Genomic DNA, 24246 nt, shown 5'->3' on the forward strand with positions numbered 1-24246 from the left:
GGCAGGCACCTGTAGTCGCAGCTACTCGGGAAGCTGAGGCAAGAGAATGGCGTGAACCCAGGAGGCGGAGCTTGCAGTGAGCCAAGATCTTACCACTGCACTCCAGCCTGGGTGACAGAGCCAGGCTCCGTCTCAAAACAAACAAAGAGGACACTAGTAACTTAAAAACATTTAAAGTACAAAATTCACTGGCAAAATTAAGTACATTGTCAAATTCAAAACACTCTAATGCTATAGTGCTGCTGGATAAATCAATTATATCTCCAATATAAAGGTCAAAAGCCAAAACTACTAAAAACAACTAAAGCTACAATGATTTGCTAAGGGATGCATATTATAAAAACATATAAAGTGTGATATCAAAAACATAAAACATATAAAGAGGGAGAGCAACAGTGTAGTTTGTGTATGTGCTCAAAATTAAGCTGCTACCAGCTTAAAGTAAACTGTTAGAAGTATAAGATGTTTTATGCAAACCTTAGGGTAAGCACAAAACAAAAGGCTATAATAAATATACAAAAGAGAAACAGAAAAGAATAAAAGCACTTTACTATAGAAAACTATCAAAGCACAAAGGAAGAAGGGAACAAATTATCCACAAAAAAATAACAACTAGAAAATAATGAACAAAATTGCAGAAATAACTCCATACCTATCAATAATAATCTACAATGTAAATAGACTAAATTCTCCAATTAAAACAATGGCTAAATGGATTAATAAAAACAAGACCCAAGTATATGCTACCTACAATAGACTCACTTCATCTGTAAGGTCATACAGACCGAAAGAGGGTGGATGAAAAAAAACCCAAAAAACCTTCCATTCAAATGGTGACCAAAAACAGGAGCAAAGTAGCTACACTTATCAGATACAATAGACTTTAGGTAAAACAAAACAAAACAAAAAAACTGCAAAAAGCAACGATGGAGGTAATTATATAATGATTAAGAAGTCAATTCTTGATGTAACAATTGTTATATCTGCACCCAACACCAGAGCACCCAAATATATAGAGATTATTAATAGACTGGAAAGGAGATTGAATAGACTCCTTTGAATAGAAAGAAATAGAATTGTATCCTGAAAAGGATAGATGACAATATGATAATAATAGGGAACTTCAAAACTCCACTTTCAAAAATAGACCAAAAACCAAAACACAGTAACATCTGAGTTAAACTACATATTAGACCAAATGGACTTGACATTTATAGAACATTTCACCTAATAGCTGCAGAATATACATTCTTCTCATCAGAACATGGAATATTTTCCAGGATAGATGACATGTTAGACGACAAAACAACTCTCAACAAATTTTTCAAAAGTAAAATCATCAGCCAGGCATGGTGGCTCATACCTGTAATGCCAGCATTTTGGGAGGCCAAGGCAGGTAGATTGCTTGAACTTAGGAATTCGAGACCAGCCTAAGCAACATGGCAAAATCCCATCTCTACAAAAAATACAAAAAGTAGCCAGGTGTGGTGACACACACCTGTAGTCCCAGCTACTTGGAAAGCTGAGGTGGGAGGATCACTTGAGCCAGGGAAGTCGATGCTGCAGTAAGCTGTGATTGCACCACTCCACTCCAGCCTGGGTGGTAAAGTGAGACCCTGTCTCAAAACAAAACAAAAAATACAAAAAATAAAAACAAGAAAAAGCAAACAAACCCCTAAAATTGTATCAAATATATTTTCTGAACATGATGAAATAAAATTAGAAATTAATAACAGGAGAAACTCTGTAAACTGTACAAATGCATGAAAATTAAACAACATGTTCCTGAATTTGGTCAATAAAGAAATTAAGAAGAAAATGAGGGTTCTCCAGGCTGATGAAAAAGAATTCCACATAAAAACACATATGAACAAAAAGGGATAATGCACAAGGTAAAAGGTAAAGATGTGGACAGATATATATAATACTGACTATCCAAACTACAATAACAATGTTTTATGAGGTCTAAAAATATAAGGAAAATTTAAATATGTGCTAACAATAATGCAATAATGCACCAAAGTGTTGTTTAAAAAAGTGTGAAAGTGAAAATTTGTGTTAGACTGTAATAAATTAAGAATATGTTGCCATCTGTAGAGTAACCACTAAAACAAAATCATAACAATCTACAAGAAATAATAAAGGAAGAAAGTTGGAATAATTAAAATAAAGAACAAATAGAATCTTTGTAGATCTAACCTAAAATATATGAATTATATAATCAACTTCATGAACTATAAATGGAATAAACACTCCAATCAAAAGACAAAGATTATCAGATTTAAAAAACAACTATATGATGTTGACACAAAGACTGATCGTAAATATACAAAAGATTGAAAGAATAATGGTAAAAAAAATTAAAAGATAAGCTATGTAAGAAAAGAAAGTTGGGATACTTATACTACTATCAGACAAAGAAGATGTTAAGGAAAGAAGCATTACTAGAGATAATTAGAGATATTTCATAATTATAAAAAAGCCAATTCACCAATAAGATATAACAATTCTAAATTTATATCCACTAAATAAAATATTAATAGTATATGTCTACATTTAAAACTAAATCTATTATTTTAATGTCTAAATGGACATTTAATATTATTAATCAATATTAAATTTAGTATTTATTAAATAAATCCTTAATAACCTCTTTACTCAAACCCTTTAATCTAGGACTGAGCATAAATCACTGTTCTCCTGCTTTATTTGCTCTGCCATCAAATTGTAACAGAACCACCAAAAAAGCACCTTCTCTTCTTCCATTAAGATGAGAAAGAAATAATGTATTCTACCTCTTTTAAGGAGCTCGAAGTTATTTTATTAAAATGAAGGCATCAAATATAATTGAATTTAAAATACAAACTCACACTCAACTATAGGATTTTAATAAATTAGAGTGTTCTAATTCAAAAAACATAAAGAACTTTAGAATAGGAGGGCTCTCACAGAGGAGCTCTGTAATCAGACTGCTTGGGTTAGAACTCTAACTCTACAAATTACTAGCCAGCTCACCCTTAGGAGGTTCTCTAACCTTTCTGTGCATCAGTTCTTTCAGTTGTAATGGGTGATAATAATAGTATATACCTCATAGAATAGTTAAGTTAAATGAAATAGTGCTTAAATAATTTAGGTGCCTAAATTAATGAGTCTGTAGTAGTTGTCGTAGTGATGCCATAATAAAAAATAATAGTAATTCAAAAAGTAGAAGTAGTAGTGAAATAGTAGTAACAATAATTGTTAGTAGGAGAATTAGACGTACTACTAGTACAGCAGCAGTAGTCATTATCATCAGTATCATTATCTTCCTCCAAGGGTCACAAATACTTTTAGAAGTCATGCAAGTGATAGGAATAAACAATGTGAGCCAGATCTAAGATAAAAAGGAGGGTTGCAGATTACAGAAAATCAGGAAACTAATGCCCTGTTTAAATGCATTTGTATCAATTATTTAAAACACTGATGTCACCGAAGAAGAAAGAAAATATGTAGCTTAGTTCGCAGAAAAGGATCAACAATTTACAACTTCTGATTTTGTCCAAATTATTCATTTAAATTAAAAGATAATATGGCTCGAAAAGCAATGTGACCAGCAGTACCCTGAGATCTTTTTTATTTTGTCACTCCCCAAATTATATCCTTTCTCTCTCTCCTCAAAAAATCCTGGGTGTTAACTAGGTTTACTATTTCTCAGCATTCCTGAGTTTTACTACAAGGCTTGAATTGCCACTAAGGGTCTCAAATTGAGCTTTTCTTCTGGCCACCCTACTTGTAACTGTTCTGTTTCACTATACCACGCATTCAGGATCTGCTTAGCCAGCCTGCTGATATCCATCCTTCACACAGCCCCAGGCCCTCAGAGTTAAGTCGTGGCAAGTATCATTTTAGTGCCGATGGGCTGGCAACATTCCAGAACCTCATCATTGGTAACCTTGTCTATCCTTTTGATCTTAAATATGGCTTACAGGCGATGCTGATGAATTGGCTCAGGGGACCAGATGTGCTGTTTGTGGCAGAGATTCCTGTCACAATCCCAGAAAGACAACAATCCTACATATTACATTATAGACATTTAACTGATTTAGAAATTGTTGCTGCATTCACATCATTTTTTGTCTGAACTCAGTCATGGTTTGCTGTTTAACAGGGGCAACGCACTAGTCTAGCTTCATGTTCCTGGGACAAACAAATAAATGATCCAGGCGTTCTTAAGTCAGTTTTACTACAAGTAATCAAAAAAACAGTACAATACCTTTTGCCTTTCTTAGGTAATAATACTCAATTATACCCACAATTCTAGTCAGACATGGATCCTTAGATCTCATGACCTAAAGACCCTCTTATATTAAGCACTACATAAAGACTTGGTAGTACAATTTGATTTCTTCTTCAAAGCAATATAAATCTATTCTAGAACCACAAAATCAGCATGAGAAAAAACTTGAGAACCTCAAGATGACTGTTGAATACATATATTTCATAAAAAATTTTAAATTTATTTAGCCATATTTAAAAAGGAAAAAGAAACAGAATATATTCATAATGTGTTTAACTAAATATACTCAAAATACAATTTCAATGTATAATATAAATATTTATTAATAAGACATACCACATTCCTTTTTTCATACTTAGTCCTACCAGGTTTTCGAAATCTGGTGTGTAGTATACATTTACAGCACATCTCAATTTGGACTAGCCACATTTCCATCTTCAATGGCCTCATGTAGCTAGTGGCAACCTTACTGAACACTGCAGCTTTAAGCAAACCTCCAATCTAATGCACAGATGGTGATTTAGCTATCTGTTTGAATGCTGTTACTTTCTGTTCTTCTTATCTCATCATCTCATCTATTGTAGACTTCAGTTCTCTTTTAACAAGTCTTACTCCATCCTTTCTAGTTTAAATATCAGTCTCTTAGATCAATGGTTTTGAATCATTTTTAGAATGTGGTCCCTTTTGAAAACAGCAACCCTGCCACCATCTTGATTTGGATCCTTGCTTCAGAAAAATATAGACCTATTTGCATTGTTATGGGTGGAAATCCCCCCCATCCCCCAACACACCCAAAAAAAGATATTTTGGAGTCTGAACTCCCAGGACCTAAGAATGCAACCTTATTTGGATATAGGATATTTACAGAAGTAATAAAGTTAAAATGAGGTCATTAGGGTGGGCCCTAATCCAATATGACTGGTGCCCTTATAAAAAGGGTAATTTGAACAGAGATAGGCATAGAGGGAAGAAAATATGATATAACAGGGAGAAGCTGGTCACTTATAAGCCAACGAGAGAGGCCTGGTTAATAAATCATTCCCTCAAAACCCTCAGAAGAAATTAACCCTGCCAACATCTTAATTTCAGGATGCTAGCCTCCAGAATGTGAGTAAACATATTTCTGTTGTTCAAGTCACTCAGTTTATGTACTTTGTTACTGCAGCAGCCCTAGCAAACTAACATATTCATATAGATATATACACAGATAAACATAGAACATTTTACACATAAATCCAGAGTTCAGAGATCCTTTCACTAAACACTTCTTAAAAACCGCAAGTTAAGAACTCAACTTGAGGCAAAATAAACCAAATTAAGTAGCATTTGTGTATTGTTTCTGTCATCTATTAACATTAGTTATGCCAACGGACATTTGTGGTAAGATAAGTAAATTCTCAGAGTAGTCTGAGATCTGAGAACGTTTTTACCATTTACAACAATGGTTAAAGCGCGCGCGCGCGCGCGCACACACACACACACACACACTATTTTGTAACCATTTTCAGAATTCTTCCAAGTCTTTGCATGTTTGAGGTTTAATATTATTCTTATGATTTCATGCTACATTTTAAAATTCTATCCTCAAATATACGATCCTCTCCTCATATTTAGTACATGTCCTCTTAAAACAGACATACAAACACTGTCCTAGGAAATACTTGTTTTCTTTAGATACCTTCCCTTTTCCACCTCATTCATATGAAAGTCGAAACCATCTAATGCAGGATTTCTCACATGGGTTGCAGGGAACACTAATATCCACTGAAAAAAGTTCATAAAGTTTTATGAGTTTGAGAAATGCTGAAGAGCATGTACCACCTTTATCACCATGCACATTAGCATATTAAAGAGTCTGAGAAGTTCAAGAAACTAAATGTTTAAGTTAAATAAGTGACCACATAATTTTTCCCATATACATATTGCCCACTGAAACAGCCTATAGATGACACAAGTTAATGTCAAATTGCTATACTTCATACAATCCTGGTCACAGATACTTGGAGCAAAACAGCAAAAATGCAACCAAGTAGCAGGCTGACTAGCAGTCTTGTGGGTGGCAGAGCAAGAGTTATACCTACAAGATGTTCTATTCTCATTGAAGAGACCCTTAAGCCACTTCCCTTGGGATTTGAATGTAAGAATTAAGAGAGAAAGGGCAGGAGGGAAGGCAGACACCAACAAAAATACACTGAGAGAGAAGGCATTCATGGAAGTTGAGTATAGTAAAAACTTCAGGTAAGAGTTACACAGGCTACAGAATTCTGCTGCCATCTGCTTCCTTGTGCTGAGGGTCAGCTCTTCTTCATGCTTTAATAGCTCCATTGATTTATGAAAATAATTAGAGATTTATCAAAGCAATAATAGAAAATAATACTAATAAGGATAGAAAAACAAGGAGTACACTTGGATTTCATTACCCTCTGGATTAATTTACTCTTGAATGAAACTTGCACTTTTGAACTTTGGCTTTCTTGACCTAGGATGTCCAAGAACTTTTCTCAACAGCCCAAATTATCACAATTGGTTTGTGTGTGTGTGTGTGTGTATGTGAGACGGAGTCTCGCTCCATGTCGCCCCGGCTAGAGTGCAGTGGAGTGATCTTGGCTCACTGCAACCTCTGCTTCCCAGGTTTGAGCAATTCTCCTGACTCAGCTTCCCAATTAGCTGGGACTACAGGCATACGCCGCCATGCCTGGCTAATTTTTGGTGTGTTTTTAGTAGAGACAGGGTTTCACTATGTTGGCCAGGCTGGTCTCGAACTCCTGGCCTCAGGTGATCCACCCGCCTCGTCCTCCCAACGTACTGGAATTCCAAGCATGAGCTACCGCGCCCGACCTCACAACTGGTTTTTGGTGTGTGTGTGTGTGTGTTGTGAAATATCTCAAGATGATCAAATGCTTATTTTTTTTTTTTAGAAAGAAACTCACAGAAAGTTTTTATTAATGAACAATTGATGTACCATAAAATTCACTCAGTATAAATGTACAATTCAATGGTTTTAGCAAATTTATACTTGTACAATGATCATCTCAGTCAGTTTTAGGACAGCTTCATCATGTCCAAAAATTCTCTTGGGCTCATTTGAATTAATCACCATTTCCACTCCAACCTTTAGCAAACATTGAATCTATTTTCAGTATCTATATATGTTCCCTTTTTCTTGATATTACATATAAATGGGATCATACAATAAACAATCTTTTGCATCTGGTTTCCTCTGCCTTAGCATAATTTTTCTGAGGCTCATCCACAGTAAGTATATATCAGTAGTTTACTCCTTTATATTGCCAAATAATACTTTATTGTATGGAGAGACCACATTTTATTTAACGTTTCACCAGAAGATGAACATTTAGAATTTTCCAGTTTGGGGTTATTACTAATGCTCTGATGAACATTCAAATATGTGTTTATGAAGACGTATGTTCTCATTTCTCTTCAGTAAATACTTAGAATAGTTAGATTATAGGGTAAGTACGTATTTTACTTTTTGAGGAACTGCCAGTTTTCTAAAGTCGTTGTAACATTTTACATTCCCAGCAGAAATGTATGAGGATTCAAGTTTTGCCACATCCTTTCCTACACGTTATTTTCTAATTTTAGATTATATGCATTCAGGTTGGTGTGTAGTGGTATCCGATTTTAACTGTAATTTGCATTATCTAATGATCAAATGATGTTAAGCATCTGTTCATGTGATTATTAACCATTCTTATGTCTTCTTCAATGAAATGCCTATTCAAGTCTTTGGCCAACTGTTTGACCCAGTTGTTTATATTCTTATTATTAAGCTGTAAATATTCTTTATATATTCTAGAAACAAATCCCTTATCAGACATATGATTTGCAAATATTTTCTCCCAATTCACGGCATGTGTTTTCATGTTCTTAATGATGCCTTTTTGAAGTGCAGAATTTTTTTATTTTGATGAAATCCAATTTATCAATTTTTTCATTTATGTATTCTGCTTTTGATATTATAGCTGCGAACTCTTTGCCTAAAACGAAGTTCACAGAGATTTTCTGTTTTCTTTCATAGGTTTAGCTATTATATGTAGGCCTATCATCCATTTTGAGTTAATTTTTGTGTTTCATGTAAGATAAACACCTATGTAATTTTTTTTTTCAAGTTGATACCCAATTGTCCAAGCACTGTTTGTGTAAAAGACTATCCTTTCCCCATTACATTGTCTTCGCAGCTGTGCTGAGGACCAACTGACCATATACATGAAGGCTTACTTCTACAGTCTCAATTCTAGATTCTCATTTTATCAGTGAGACTATGTCTGACATTGAGAGATAACAACGTGCTAGCAGCCCTCACTCTCCGCATCTCCTCAGCCTTGGTATCCACTCTGGTGGTGCTTGAGGAGTCCTTCAGCCCACCACTGCATTGTGGGAGCCCCTCTCTGGGCCGGCCAAGGCCGGAGCTGGCTCCCTCCGCTTGAAGGGAGGAGTGCAGGAAGAGGCGCAGGCGGGAAATGGTGCAGTGTGCGGCACTCACAGACCAGCGCCAGTTTCTGTAGGTGTGGGCGCCGGTGCAGGTGCAGGGGCAGGGGTCCCCACACTCGGAGTGGCCGGCCAGCGCCGCCGGCTCAGGGCAGGGAGGGGCTAAGCACCTAGGCCAGCAGCTGCAGAGGTTGCTCTGGGTCCCCCAGCAGTGCCGGCCTGACAGCACTGGTGGGCAGCTCTGCCTGCAGCCCCGGTGAGGAATCCACTGGGTGAGGCCAGCTGGGCTCCTGAGTCTGGTGGGGACTTGGGGAACTTTCATATCTAGCTAAGGGATCTAAACGCACTGATCAGCACTCTGTGTCTAGCTCAGGGTTTGTAAATACACCAATCAGTACTCTGTGTCTAGCTCAAGGTTTGCAAATACACCAATTGGTACTCTGTATCTAGCTAACATAGTGGGGACTTGGAGAACTTTTCTGTCTAGCATTCTGTGTTTAGCTCAAGGATTGTAAACACACCAATCAGCACTCTGTGTCTAGTTCAGGGTTTGTAAATACACCAACCAGTACTCTGTATTTAGCTCAAGGTTTGTAAATACACCAACTGGTACTCTGTATCTAGCTAACCTAATGGGGAGTTGGAGAACTTTTATGTCTAGCTAGAGGATTGTAAATGCACCAATCAGCACTCTGTCAAAATGGACCAATTAGCTCTCTGTAAAACAGACCAATCAGCTCTCTGTAAAATGGACCAATTAGCAGGATTTGGGTGGGGTCAGATAACGGAATAAAAGCAGGTTGCCCGAGCCAGCAGTGGCAACCCACTGGGGTCCCCTTCCACACTGTAGAAGCTTTGTTCTTTTGCTTTTTGCAATAAATCTTGCTGCTGCTCACTCTTTACCTCCACATTGCCTTTATGAGCTGTAACGCTCACCACGAAGGTCTGCATTCCTGACAGCGAGACCATGAACCCACCACAAGGAAGAAGCTCCAGACACATCTGAAAGTCTGAAGGAACAAACTCCAGACACACCATCTTTAAGAACTGTAACACTCACCGCGAGGGTCCGCGGCTTCATTCTTGAAGTCAGTGAGACCAAAAACCCACCAATTCCGGACACAATATAATGACTATCTTTATAATAATATTATTACATCATCTTATTATATCTTTGTAGTAGCTTTTGAACTCAGAAAGAGTTCTCCAATTGTTTCTTGTTTTCCAAGATTGTTTTGTCTACTCTTGCTAGCTTGAAATTCTACATAAATTTTAGGATTATTCTGTCAATTTTTGCTAAAAAATCAGCTGGGATTTTGATAGGCATTTCATTGAATCTATGTACCAATTTGAAAGTATTTATCTTAACAATATTGATTTTTTTTTTTTTTTTGAGACAGTGTCTCCCTCTGTCACCCAGGCTAGAGTGCAGTGGTGTGATCTTGGCTCACCATAACCTCTGCCTACCAGGCTCAAGCAATCCTCCTGTCTGTCTCCCAAGTAGCTGGGACTACAGGCATGCTCCACTATGCCTGGCTAACGTTTTTTGTATTTTTTGTAGAGATGGAGTTTTGCCATGTTGCCCAGGTTGGTCTCAAACTGCTGAGCTCAAATGATCTGCCCGCATCAGCTTCCCAAAGTGCTAGGATTACAGGCGTAGGCCATTGCACCCAGCCAACAATATTAAATTTCTAATCTATAAGTACAGGATGTTTTCCCATTTATTTAAGTCTTCTTTAATTTCTCTCAACAATGTTGCATAGTTCCTCAGTGTAGGAGTCTTGAATTTCTTTGGTTAGACTTATTTCTAGGTATTTTTTGATGCTATTGTGAAGGCAATTCTTTTCATTAATTTCTTTATTCTTTATTTTTATTATTATTGTTGTTATTAATGTTATTATTTTTGAGAAGGAATCTTGCTCTGTTGCCCAAGCTGGAGTGCAGTGGCGCGATCTCGGCTCACTGCAAGCTCTGCCTCCCAGGTTCATGCCATTCTTCTGCCTCAGCCTCCAGAATAGCTGGGACTACAGGCACCCGCCATCATGCCAGGATAATTTTTTATATTTTTTGTTTAGTAGACATGGGGTTTCATCGTGTTAGCCAGAATGTTCTCAATCTCCTGACCTCGTGATCTGCCCACCTCGGCCTCCCAAAGTGCTGGGATTACAGGGGTAAGCCACCGCGCCCGGCCAATTCTTTATTTTGTAAAGATGGGTGTCTCGACTATGTTGCCCAGGCTAGCCTCAAACTCCTTGGCATCCTGAGTTTCTAGGATTACAGGAATACACCACCATGGCCAGGAGCAGTTTTCTTAATTTCATTTTTGCTTATTCATTGCAAGTATATAGAAATACAATTGGTTACTGTATATTGACCTTGTACACTATAACCTTACTGGAGTCAGTTTATTAGCTCTAAGAGTTTTTTCGTGAATTCCTTAGTGTTCCTATACACCAGATCATATCATCTGCAAAAAGGGACAGTTTTACTTCTTTTCCAATCTGAATACCTTTTATCTTATTTTCTTGCCTAATGACCCTGCCTAGAATTTCTAGTTGAATAGAAGTGATGGGAGCAGACAACCTTGTTTTTTTCCTATACTGAGGGGCAAACATTCAGTATTTCACCATTAAGTATGTGGCAGCTGTGGTCTTTTGCCTAGATGCCTTTATTAGGGTGAGGAAGTTCCCTTATATTCCTGGTTTGTTGAGAGTGTTTGTTATTAACATGTGTCGGATTCTGTCACGTACCTTTTCAGCATCTATTGAGATGATCATGTGGTTTTGTCTTTATTAATATTGTGAAATAATTTAACTGATTTTCAGATGCAAAACCATCTTTACATGGGAATGAATCTCAGTTGGTCATATTGTATAATACTTTCTGTATGGAGCTGGCTGCTTTTTGCTAGTGTTTTGTTTCAAATGTTTACATCTATGTTCATGATGGATATTTGTCTATAGTTTTATTTTCTTGCAATGTCTTGTCTGGCTTTGATATTATGATAATATCAGCCTCACAAAACGAGTTGGGAAGTGTTCACTCCTCCTCTATTTTCTGAAAGAGTTTACAAGGAACTGGTATAATTTCATTAAATTTTCAATAGAAAACACCAGTGAAGTCATCTTGGCCAGGGTTTTCTTTGTGGAAATATTTTAAATTGCTAATTCAATATATTTACTTACTAATCTATTTCATATTATCTTTACATGTGGCAAATATAGAAATTTTGCTCTCATACAGCTATATTAACCAATTTGTCCTATTATTGTCATGTATTTTGTATCTACCTATATTATAAACCCAATGTCAGTGTTGTAATTATTCCTTTGTTCAATCTGGTATAAAAGACAAAAATAAAAAAGAAAATATGTATTTATATTTTATATTAATCCACATATTTTATGTTTTTTGTTATTTTTATTTCTTCCTGTAGATTCATGTTACCATTTCATGTTGTTTCCTTTCACCCTGAAGATTTCTCTTAGTATGTGTCATAAAAAAGGTCTGTTACCAATGAATCTGTTAATTAATAACTGTCTTTATTTTGAAAGATACTTTGCTGGATATAAAATTATTGATTTCTTTTTTTGTTCCTTCAGAATTTTGTAAATGCCATATCACTGCCTTCTGGCCTTCACTGCTTCAGATAATAAGTCTGTTGTTGTTATATAGATGCTGTCCTATATGTTTCTTCCTCTCTGGCTTTCAAATGTTTTCTGTATAGATGTGTTTCAATGTATCTTTTTGTATTATTTATTTATTTATTTATTTTGAGATGGAGTCTCACTCTGTCACTCAGGTTGGAGCGCAGTGGCATGATCTCAACTCACTGCAACCTCCACCTCTCTGGTTCAAGAGATTCTCCTGCCTCAGCCTTCCAACTAGCTTGGATTACAGGCACGTGCCACCATGCCCAGCTAATTTTTGAATTTTTATAAAGATGGGGTTTCACCATGTTGGCCAGGCCAGTCTGGAACTCCTGACCTTGGGCGTTCTGCCTGCCTCAGCCTCCCAAAGTGCTGGGATTACAGGCGTGAGCCACCATGCCCAGACTATCTTTTGGTATTTATCCCACTCAAAGTTTACTGAGTTGCTTGGATGCTTAGATTAACGGTTTTCATAAAATTTTAGAAAGCTTTGGCTCTCATTTTCTCAAGTATTTTTTCTACCTTTCTCTCTCTTCTGTCCTGGAATTTACATTACACATATGTTGGCACATGTGATGTCCCAAATGTCTCTGAGGATCTGTTCATTTCTCTTCCATCTTCTTTGCTCTTCGTTCCTAAAATTATTCACTCTATTGATCTGTATTCAAGTTCACTGATGTTTTTTATTCTGACAATTTGAATCTGTTGTTCAGCTGCTATAGTAACTTTCTCATTTCAGTTATTATACTCTTCAAATTCAGAATTTTCATATTGTTCATTTCAAATAATTTCTATCTCCTTACTGAGAATCTTTACTTGTTGATACATTTATATCATACTCTCCTTTAAGGCTTTAAACATGTTTTCCTTAAGTTTAGTATACAAATGTGTGAGTGTATACATATGTATATATGTGTATATATACATATACACATAAACATACATATGTGTGTATGTGTGTATATATAGATACAGATATAGATATAAACTGTGCTTTGAAGTCTGTCTACCAAATTCAACATCTTTTTTCCCCCAAGTATGGACCACACTTTCCTGTTTCTCTATATGGCCAATTTGTTGAAAACTAAACAATTATTTTAAATAATATATTGTAACAACTCTGGGTTTTGATTATTTTCTTTCTGAAGTTTGCTACTGTTGCTTTTTGTTTATTTGTTTATTACCTTACCTGTGGTAAATGTATGAAATCTGTTTCTCTTGTGATGAGTGATAACTGATGTTTCTGCAGAGTTTATTTTATTCTTGATTTTTAAATTTTAAGCCTAGCTCCAAAAGGGTTATTCTGTGTCTAGACAGTTTTGAGGTCAGCCAGTAATGGATAGAAATAGTACACAAACACCTCAAGCTAATAGGTTCCTTTTCTTTTGTTGGAGGGCGTGGTGGCGGGTAGAGGAGTATGTTCAAAGTCCAGCCTCTCTTTTTCTTTCTTTTTTTTTTTTGAGATGGGTCCCGCTCTGTTTCCCAGGCTGGAGTGCAGTGGCGCGATCTCGGCTCACTGCAAGCTCCACCTCCCGGGTTCACGCCATTCTCCTGCCTCAGCTTCCCAAGTAGCTGGGACTACAGGCGCCCGCCACCATGCCCGGCTTATTTTTTGTATTTTTAGTAGAGACGGGGTTTCACCATGTTAGCCAGGATGGTCTCAATCTCCTAACCTCGTGATCCGCCTGCCTCGGCCTCCCACAGTGCTGGAATTACAGGCGTGAGAGCCCGTGCCTGGCCCAGCCTCTCTTTTTCTATTCTCCTATGAAGATATGTATTATCTCTAGGTTAGGCCAGAACTGTAAAAATAACTTGGGCCCTCTCTTCAGTCTCCACTGCAAAAGTGCATGAACACTTTCAGCTAGGAATATGTTTGCCCCAATCACGAGCACAACCAGTTTAGTAGATCCATTGGCCCAACACACCTACCCACTGCCACCAAGATCATTACTTCTACTGACAGTGCTGCTGGTTGTAAGTATCATCCTCTGCTGCAAATTGAGTGAGCCCTCTTTAGCTCAGGTACAGCAGTTGCCAGTCCTCATGGCTAGCCAGATGCTGGCACAACATTCATACTGACCAAGCTCATGAATGTGGGCAGACAGTGATAGACGCAGTCTCAGGCAAGCAAGAAATCCACAGACTCCCAGTTCTTCCCCAAACTTCAGCAGTTTTTCAAGAATAAACAATTCTTATATTGCTGTTTGCCTTTGGCCATGTTTGGAAGTACTTATTTGCTTATTTTTGGGTCAATTTTAGATTCATAATTGATTTGGGGGTAAAGGATTTGCCAGTTTCGTCACTCATCCATAGCCAGAGACAAATAACATTAAAATAATTTTTGTCTCCCCCCAAACATATAAAGATGTAGAAATACTTGCCTAGGAGGTCATATCAAATCTATATTTTAATACTAGGAAATGAGAAACCATCATACATTTGCTAACAACCTTTGGGACATTTGAGAGTTCTCAGGTGAATAAATAGTAAGTCAAAATCTGAAGAAATTAATATACACAGGGATGACTTCAAAAGAAATATGTGCATTCTGTTATTTTCTCCACAAGCTACCTACCATGAAGACTTACTTGTTCAGTCTGATGATGTTGACTATCTTTCTTGAGAATGTATGTACAAACAGGATCTTTTTTCTACATAGGAGATAAAAGTGTTCTCATTCTCTTGTATCAGTGGCAATTTCCTCATTGTTAGAAAATTTGCAAGGGTTTTTATAATATTTCAAGAGTAGATGTGCTGATGTGGTTAATTATTTTACAAAGCAAATACTTTTTCATTATTTTCCCCTGTGTAACCAAAAGTAATGTACTCAATCTTTCTAGGCCTCTGTTCCCTCACTGGAAAAACAATGAGCTTAAATAATAGGATCTAGAACTATACAGTCTAGATTTCCAAAGCATATAATGTTATTCCTAGCAAAAATGGTTATGTATAAAAGCCCACTATTGCTAGGAAATACACTTAATTTGCTTTTCCAGTTTGGTGGTAGGTTTAACTAAATCAAGCTTTTAATTTAAAACTTATAAATAAATGTGTCTATGATAAACAAGCTGGGTAAGACTAAGAGCATAATCTGTTATTCTAAAGCTGAGTTTCTGAGTAATCTCTTTGGCAGTACATGTTGTTATCCCCTCTGTGAGTAGACATTCACTGTTTGAAGCAACAAGCCCTTTGATACTTAAAAAATATTGGATTCTGTTCTATTTTTAAAAGCTACTATATCAGTATTCATCAACTGTTGGACATAGCCATTCATTTATTTTCAAAAAGGCTATTCTATAATCACACTTCCTTTCAGGAAGCCTACCAACTAAGTGAAAGCCTAAATTACTCATAGCAGTTATACAGGGACCTTCCTGTTGGTTAGGAAGCAGGATTAATTAATGTGCTAAATCTTGGGCTAGTAATTATGCAGAAAAGTGGGAGGAAAGTTTATTATATTTGTTTTTAATGGTTGTGCACCTATAATATGCAGCTGAAAAGAGTAAAACATTCTAGAAAAGTAGATTTCTTATTTCTATTTTAGTAAGGCTGACTTAATTATTCTATTATTGTAATAAATATTGTGAATTCTGCTAATAGAAATAACTATAATTTTGAAATAGTGATTATATATTATAATAATTAATGAGGAATTAAAATAATTAGCCTTATGATAGTTAACTAATTAGGAGCCAATTAAGCATAGCTTTTCAAAATGTTTCACAAGAAAAATCCTATCTCTATAAAATAAATTCAAATTTTCCACTAAATATTTACATGCTTTTTGAATTATGTTAAGACTAAGAAATGTTTCATAATGGCTAAAATGCTTAGAATATTTATATATATTTTAAAATTGTTTTCACATACAATTCTGTTGTTACAGCATGAAAATGGTTGTGAAGCAGTATTTTAAAACTGCACAATGATAAGCTGTTCTTAGATTATACCTGATATTGTTGGGGCAAATAAAAAGCCAATTGCATGTAGTGTTGTTGCAGGTTTTGGCTTTAAGGCTATACATAATGGTGCTTCTATCTCTACATATTTTGGTGAGGTTCTGTTATTTAGTGGACATAGTTTAACAACATTTCTCCTCAGATAGGGACATCATGTTTTTCCTTGATTTAGACAGAAAGAAAAAGAGTTTCTTATAGGGAAGACTGTTTCACAGTACCTATAATAGCCCAACAGGTTTCTATTAAATTCACACACACACACACACACACACACACACACACACACACACACATAGACACTCACTTTGGAAGCAGCTGGAGTCCAGACTAAGCAGGAAATCCTTAAAGCCACAAGTACTTAATACCAACTAAATAGGGGTGAAAGTGATCCCCAGTCCAAAGCTTGAGCTATAAATAGAGACTACAGCAACTATTTTATTTATCATAATCTTAATATAAAACAAAGTGAAATCCAGGGCCTTAGTATGCAGCCATAGCTTAAGAACTATAGTCAGTAATACATTCACTATCTATCTGGAAATTCCAAAATCCAAGACATAATAAAAGTAAATCTTGCTATGGAAAAATATAAAATGTAGTGTAGGGTGATATTGACTGTGATATTCAAGTTTCAGAATACTTTGGGGATTTCCTTTTAGCCAAGAAAATGAGTATTTTAGAGGTTTTTCATGCTATATCATACAGGACATATGAGCATGATGTGGTTTATTAGACTGATCTACATTATCATTAGTGATTTCCTCAATAATCCTAGTGGCAGTGGGAAAAATATGAAACTTTAGAGGAAAAAAAAAGCAATAAAATTGATTGTGTATTCATAAAAATGTAACTTAATTTCCTTCAAATTGCAATACCCCTACTCTACTTCTGTATATATGCATAAAAGTAAGCAGACCTTTCCCTAGAGTGAATATGGTAAATATGAATTTACCATTTCATATTTGTGAATGAATTATCATGCCATCTTTGTGAATTTTCCTACATTTGATTATTAAAGAACAATTTCATTTAAGCGGGACAGTAAGGTAAAACAAGTATAACTACCAAATGAAAAGAAATTTCATTTCCATGTACAAAAGTATGATTGTATGTCTATTGTGTAATCCAATTCAAATTTACCGTACTTAGATTTGGATTATCATATTCATCTTCATATCACTAAATGATCCTGATCTCACTAAGCCTCTATTTTATCATCAAGAAATTGGGTAATATGTGAACTCAAGAGGAAATTTGGGCATTTTAATAATTAACGATAAAAATCCATTTACTGTAACAAAATAACTACCAAATTATATATTCAGCTACTTAAAGACAGCTTTCTGAAAGTCTGAATAAATGTATTAATCCCCATCAGATTCTCTTTCTTGTTTTTATTGTAGGAAAAGCATACAGGAAACTGCAATATCTAAAATAAATTCACAAGTTTATTTGTATTCAAAGAGCAAGTAATTTATTATCAAGATGGTAGAATAAGATAAGGAAGAAATTCTCACTGTTCTGCCTCAAAAACAGTAATACTACATAGAGTACCAAAAAGAGAGAGCTGTGTTCAACAGAATTATCTCCCATGGACTAAAAACATATTTTGTCTCTGTAGAAGAATTAATTGTGGAAACTGGTAAATTATAGGGTGGCCCATTTTGTTGTTTAACATCTATAATTTTCTTTCTCAGATCTATGAAATCTAGTTCGTAGTTCAGCAACAAGCATTTGAGATCTGAGATTTATTTTTCTATTTTAGTAAGCATCTGTTTCCTAAATATTTCTTTTTGAAGCAGAAGAAAAAGGTAAAGTTCTATTAAAAATGCTATTAATTCTTGACATCAAAAACTGACAAAAAGCAAGTTAAATGCAAAAAAAAAGAAAAAAGAAAAAAGGAAACAGAGACCTATAGATCATAGGTGTAGTGAACTAGATGTGGGCTAAAGAAATAAAGACAATATAGAAAAATATTGTAAAATATAGAAAAATATAGAAAAAATATAGAAAAATATAGAAAAAACAGAAATATAGAAAATATAGAAAAAAAATAAACTAAACATTTCTAAAGAGAAGGGAGAATTTTGCCAAATTGAAAATAGTACAATTATAGCTTAAAGTTTTACTTAAAATAGACTGAATACATAAAAGTCCTCTTTCTCATGTAGTCATATTTAACCATGTATTTTCTCATCAATAATTTTCAGCTACTTCAAATGTTGGTAAGATACTCTGACTAAGAAATAAGACCAAAAGTCATTGTATTTAATAAAAAATCTGAAAGTTTAAACTGGAAAGAGTTCAAATTATCTTTGTGAGTTTTTCTATATTTGATTCTTAAATAATAATTTCATTTTAAATGGGACACTGGGGTAAAACAAGCACAGCTACCAAATGAAAAGAAATTTCATTCCCACGTGCAAACGTATGATTGTGTGTGTATTGTGTAATCCAAATCTGATTAGAATCAGATGATTCAACCAATTTAATCAATGTTAATAAGTTTCTGTGACTGCAATTAGATACTTTCCTGTGTCTTTGTCTGTTTATTCTACCTTTTCTCCTGTCATTCAGGGGAGTGACTACGCTCCTGGCTAAACTAATCTTCTACTTGTCCCTTGGATCCCATCCACTTATAATTTCAGAGACAGATTTCCAGTAGTTTTTCCTCTGTCTACTGCCTTGATGGTTTTACCTGCTCTCTTTAGTTACTCTCATCAGTATACAAACATTTTCTTTCTTTTATTTAAAAACAACAAACAAAAATACTTTTCTTTATCCTACTTCCCCCTCCAGCTGCTGCCCCATGTCTTTCCCATTTTTTACAGTGAAATTTGTTGAAAGTGTTGCCTGTCTCATCTCCAGTTCTCTCCTCCCATTCCCTTTGAAACTCCTATTCTCTCCTATCTCCTTCCTTCATCAACCAAGTGAATATGTTCTATTAAGATCCTTAATAACATTTGTATTGCTAAATCCATCAATCAGCAGGATACCACATTTATATTTTTGCTTCTTACCTCCCGGATGCTCCCTCTCAGTCTTACTTGCTCAGTCAAAACCCCTTCTTCAGCAAAACCTGCTGCCTCTAAGCATACCTAGAATCTGCTCCTTGCTCATCACCTCTCCATCACTCTGGTCTAAGCCAGTCTCATCCTTCACCCAACTGTTGTACTAGCTTCCCATCTGTTATATCTTCTTCTGCACTTGTCATCCTATAGTCTATTCTTAATACAACACACGGACTAATCCTGTTGAAATTTGAGTCAGATTATGTCACTTGACTGTTTAAAATCCTTCAGTAGTTTCCAAGTTAATTCAAAGTAACAAGAGAAGTTCTAATGGTAGCCTACCTCACCCTACACATGATGAGGTCCTATCATCTCTCTCATCTCATTTCCTAATTCTCCCAGTCTTCGTCTTTCTACTTTATCCAGATTACACTCTGTACTATTGCTTAAATGCATCAGGAACTTTGTACTTACTGTTTTTTTGTTTTTGTTTTTGTTTTCTGTTTGGGATGCTCTTCCCCAAGATAGCCAAGTCACTTTCACCTTCTCACTGAGGCCTTTTCTGATAGCCTGGCTAAAATCACAACGCTCATCCTTATTCTCACCCTGACCTTTCTATCGGCCTTCTCTGGTTTATTTTTCTCTTTAGCACTTATCGACCTAACATATTTTACATTTATTCATCTTATATATTTTCCTGATTACAATTTAAACTCCACAACGACACAGATTTTTGTGTTTTGTTGTCTAATGCATAGCAAAGTTTCTGGTACATAATAGGACCTCAAAAATATTTTCTAAACAAATAAATCAAACATTTATTTTTATAGTATTGGCTTTAGGTCAAAATTAAGCATAAAATGAGTTCAGAGGCTCCTGTTTCCACTGCCACTAAGAAATCTATAAAACATTAAAAAAAAAAAAACTCATGGGTTTAAACGCTTGCTGGAAACTTGATCCAAAGGACTGAGTAAGTCATAGGTACTTCAAACTAAACTGCCATTTTTCCCCTTCTCTTTTCCTCTACTACATCTCACTTGTTGTAATCCTTTTTTCTGAAGAGTGAAAGAAGGCCTCAGCTTCCATATAATTTAGAGCATTCTTGATTACTTTGCTCCAGTGGCCTATTGATGGCTTTAGCTAAATAAAATCTCAAATCTTAAAGGCAACCAGCTTTAAGCTGAAGATATTTAGCATAAAGGTGTATCTTCCTCATTGCTTATGCTTTTCCTGGTTATATTTAACCAGGAATAGTATACCTTGGAGTATATGTGTATGAATGCTTGCTCACATTGCTGTGCTAACGAGTTGCTGCATTTTACAAATAATATGAAGTTTTAACATTAAAAATTTGAGTTTTTAAAATAAAAATGCTAAAGAGTTTTCATACAATAAGGTTTTTCACAACATTTTTCCATTATGGTTTCTTGTCATTAGAGTAAGAAGCCCAAGTGAGATATTCAACAAAGGAGATAAATTTATATATCTCTTACCTGAAGCCGACCCAAAGGGATCAGGTTGGTTTTCACTTTCCTCCTCAGTACTCTCATCATAGACTGGATCTCGGTCAGCAGTCATTTCAGAACAGATTTTAGTTTCCCTAGAAACAGAGACAGGTAGAATTATAAATCATTGGCTCACCACCTGCTAGGCAGCAAATTTACCAGTAAGTAATTATAGAAAATATTTCTGGAAAAAGATTCTAATTAGACAAACATATTGAAAATATATATGACTTAGATGAAAGCATCTTAAAACCTATATATTAACTCTCTTAAGAACAAGTTTCTCTTTTACCCAATTTTAATCTGATTTTAGTACTCATTATAATTAATATTAAATCAGTTTCTTATCAGGTACTATTCTTCTATCAAAATACTTTTTTCTACCAAATTATCTCTGTGAGTCACAGAGTATTTAACATTTTACTAATCTCAGAGCAGTTCCTTATTTCATTTGATCTCTGCAAAGCCCTAAGATGGGTATCTTTACCTTTATTATGAGAAAAAAGTGATGTGTCCAAAGCTATAAACTAATAGGTATGACTGCAAGACCAGTACCTGTACTAGGACTAGCTGATATCAAATTTTTTTATACTATGTCACTAGTAATTCTGCACTTTTACTAAGATTCAAAGCAATAGACCCTAACGTATATTTGCTAATGTGTAAAAAAGTTATAATCGTTGAAACCCTTATCAGCCATTTGTCACTTACGATTCTTCCATAAAAATCAAGTACATGTCTACTCTCAGAGAAAACATTAAAGAAGAATAAGATTGGTAATCACACTGTAATCAGGTAAAATAAATGCTCCCTGGAATTTAATATTAACAACTTGATTCAAAAGTTAACTATTGCCTAGACATCAAGATTACAAATATGCATCCAACTTTGTAGTTCTGCAGATGAAAGGGTTTTTAAATTAATATTTCTTACTAATATCTAAGAATTAAATAATACTTATGTCAATTATCTAAGAATTAAATAAGCCTCATGTCAATTTTTTAATTTAAGTGTAGGTGAGACAGTTGAGCAGACATGGAGCGAGCATGCTGAGAACTCTCTAGCCCATGGCACCCGTCTAACAGCCTGAGCATCCACATCCAGTCTACTAAATTATCTCACATGACCAAAAAGTTGGCACCTAATGTTCATTAACTTTGGGAAGAAATTCCACTTAAATTTAGACATCTGTCATCCAAAAACTAGATAGCCAAAATACCCTTCTTGTTTGATGTCCTTTTCTTGTTCTTGAGCTGTATTTAATAATTTATTATGCAAACTTCTGATTTTTGTTTTCTTCTCATTCAACACCAGAATAAACCGCTTATAAAGATCAGTCTCCAAAGCTTCCTTAGCGCTCACACATTTTTCAAATCTAAAAAAGTAAGTAAGTAAACAAATTAGTCATGCAGTTCTGCTTAGCATTAACATAATTCAATCTAATAATCAAGAAGATTTCAATAAAATTTTTCAAAGAAAATACAATTAAACATTATTTTCACATATGCTTTCACTGACTTAAAAGTTTTATAAAGATGGTTAAATACACAATTAGAAATTATTGGTTATTCATGTAATTCATGTACTGAGATAAGGATCAAAATTGAAAATTGATACAAATAAGCCTTTAGAAAATCAAAATGCCTAAAGATAATAATTTATTGATATCTATGGTTTATTTACAAAAGAATGTTTTTATGGGATAAATTTCAAACAAGAGTAAATGTAGCCTGTGTTTCCTCAGTACTATGTTACTACTACTATAAAAGCAACTACAATCTTGTTTTGTGATAAGGCAATACAGCTAATTTGTCTGACTGCTCTACTAGACAATGAACTGCTCTACAACAAGAACACGACTTATCCAGTTATATTCTTATAAGCGAGCACCACACACACACACATACAAATACATATAGAAACACAATACACATATACAATGAAAGTATTCTACTTGATATATCCAAGGAGAGATTAACAAAACAGCAAATGTAAAACACTACGTATCTTCAAATTTAGATACCTGAGACAAAACATAAAATTCTCTATTGTTTATAATTCGTCCTACACTGCTCAATGAGCTAACAGGGGATTGTATTTATTTTAAGCTCCCAAGAGAGATATAAAGAAAGCAAAATAGCTGAGGTTGTATATACTTAAAATGTGCACACGCATACATGATGCATACATTCTTATTTTAGAGATTCAAATACAAATTATTTTATGTATTCTTTTCAATGTTGTTTTATACTGCTTATTTACATTGTTGTTGTTTGATATACAAGTATCCTAGTATTTTTATGCTGTACATAAACACACACACACATATATACCAGTAGTAACATATATGTGTGTACATATACAGACACACACATATATATTTCAGTGAAATCAGAAACACAAATGTCCAAATTAGATACCTTTTATATACACGCCCTTAAACTTTCAACAGTCTACCTATCTAGAGATGCAAAGAATTCAAACCTCTCATAGGATAAAAAGGAAAATATGGCAATATATTCTCTGGCACCAATTTCAGCAAATTCTTATAGCATAGTCTTTGCCAAGGATGTGAACTCCAGGAAAGTGGAAAGCATGTGTGTTTTACTGGCCACGGTATCCTCAGTGCCCAGCATAGTGTTTAGCATTCTACAGATGTTTGGTAGGTTCTTATTAGACAAATGAATAAAGTGAGTAAATTAATATGGACATCTTTTTGGTTTATTTGTTTTCCCAGGTTTACTGCTGATTTATTACAAGGCCTCAACAGTGCTTTATTTTTTCTTTTCAACATCCTGTTCTGCAGCTTCCTTGGTCCTTTTTGCCCAGAGGCCAAAGAGCCAGGCATTGATATGGCAGGTTTTTGTTTTGTTTTGTGTTTTGTTTTGAGACAGAGTTTCACTCTTGTTGCCCAGGCTGGAGTGCAGTGGCACGATCTCGGCTCACTGCAACCTCCGCCTTCTGGTTTTAAGCAATTCGCCTGCCTCAGCCTCCTGAGTAGCTGGGATGACAGGCGCCCGCCACCATGCCCGGCAAATTTTTGTATTTTTAGTAGAGACAGGGTTTCACCATGTTGGTCAGACTGGTCTCGAACTCCTGAACTCGTGATCCGCCCGCCTCAGCCTCCCAAAGTTCTGGGATTACAGGCATGAGCCACTGCGCCCAGTCTGATGTGGCAGTCTTGAAGTTCTCTTCCTCTTGGTGATGACTCGGGCTTTCTCCTTCTTATAGGTATTCCATATGAACATTACTGGTCCTGTCAGTGTGATGGCCAGTTTGAGTTCTTCAGTGTAGCCGTCTCCCTTCTTGGAGGCCGAGGTTCCTAGAGAAGGAGGATAAGCTTCCAACAGTACTCCTAAAGCTGTTATACATTGGCCTGCAAGGACTCAATGG

General features: G+C 35.4%; 1 protein-coding gene across 2 annotated transcripts in view; it reads right to left on the reverse strand.

The window, feature by feature from the left end:
* The window catches only part of XRCC4 (X-ray repair cross complementing 4), a 291571-nt gene that overhangs the window by 141087 nt on the left and 126238 nt on the right, over window positions 1-24246 (reverse strand). For both annotated transcript variants that reach the window (XM_007977339.3, XM_073014634.1), the window contains 2 exons: window positions 22073-22228; window positions 20842-20948 (listed from right to left, as the gene is read on the reverse strand). In XM_007977339.3, coding sequence (XP_007975530.3) covers window positions 20842-20948; window positions 22073-22228 — 263 coding nt within the window. The remainder of the gene's footprint in view (window positions 1-20841; window positions 20949-22072; window positions 22229-24246) is intronic.

Source organism: Chlorocebus sabaeus, chromosome 4 (genome assembly GCF_047675955.1).
Source record: "Chlorocebus sabaeus isolate Y175 chromosome 4, mChlSab1.0.hap1, whole genome shotgun sequence".
NCBI classification, from domain to species: domain Eukaryota; kingdom Metazoa; phylum Chordata; class Mammalia; order Primates; family Cercopithecidae; genus Chlorocebus; species Chlorocebus sabaeus.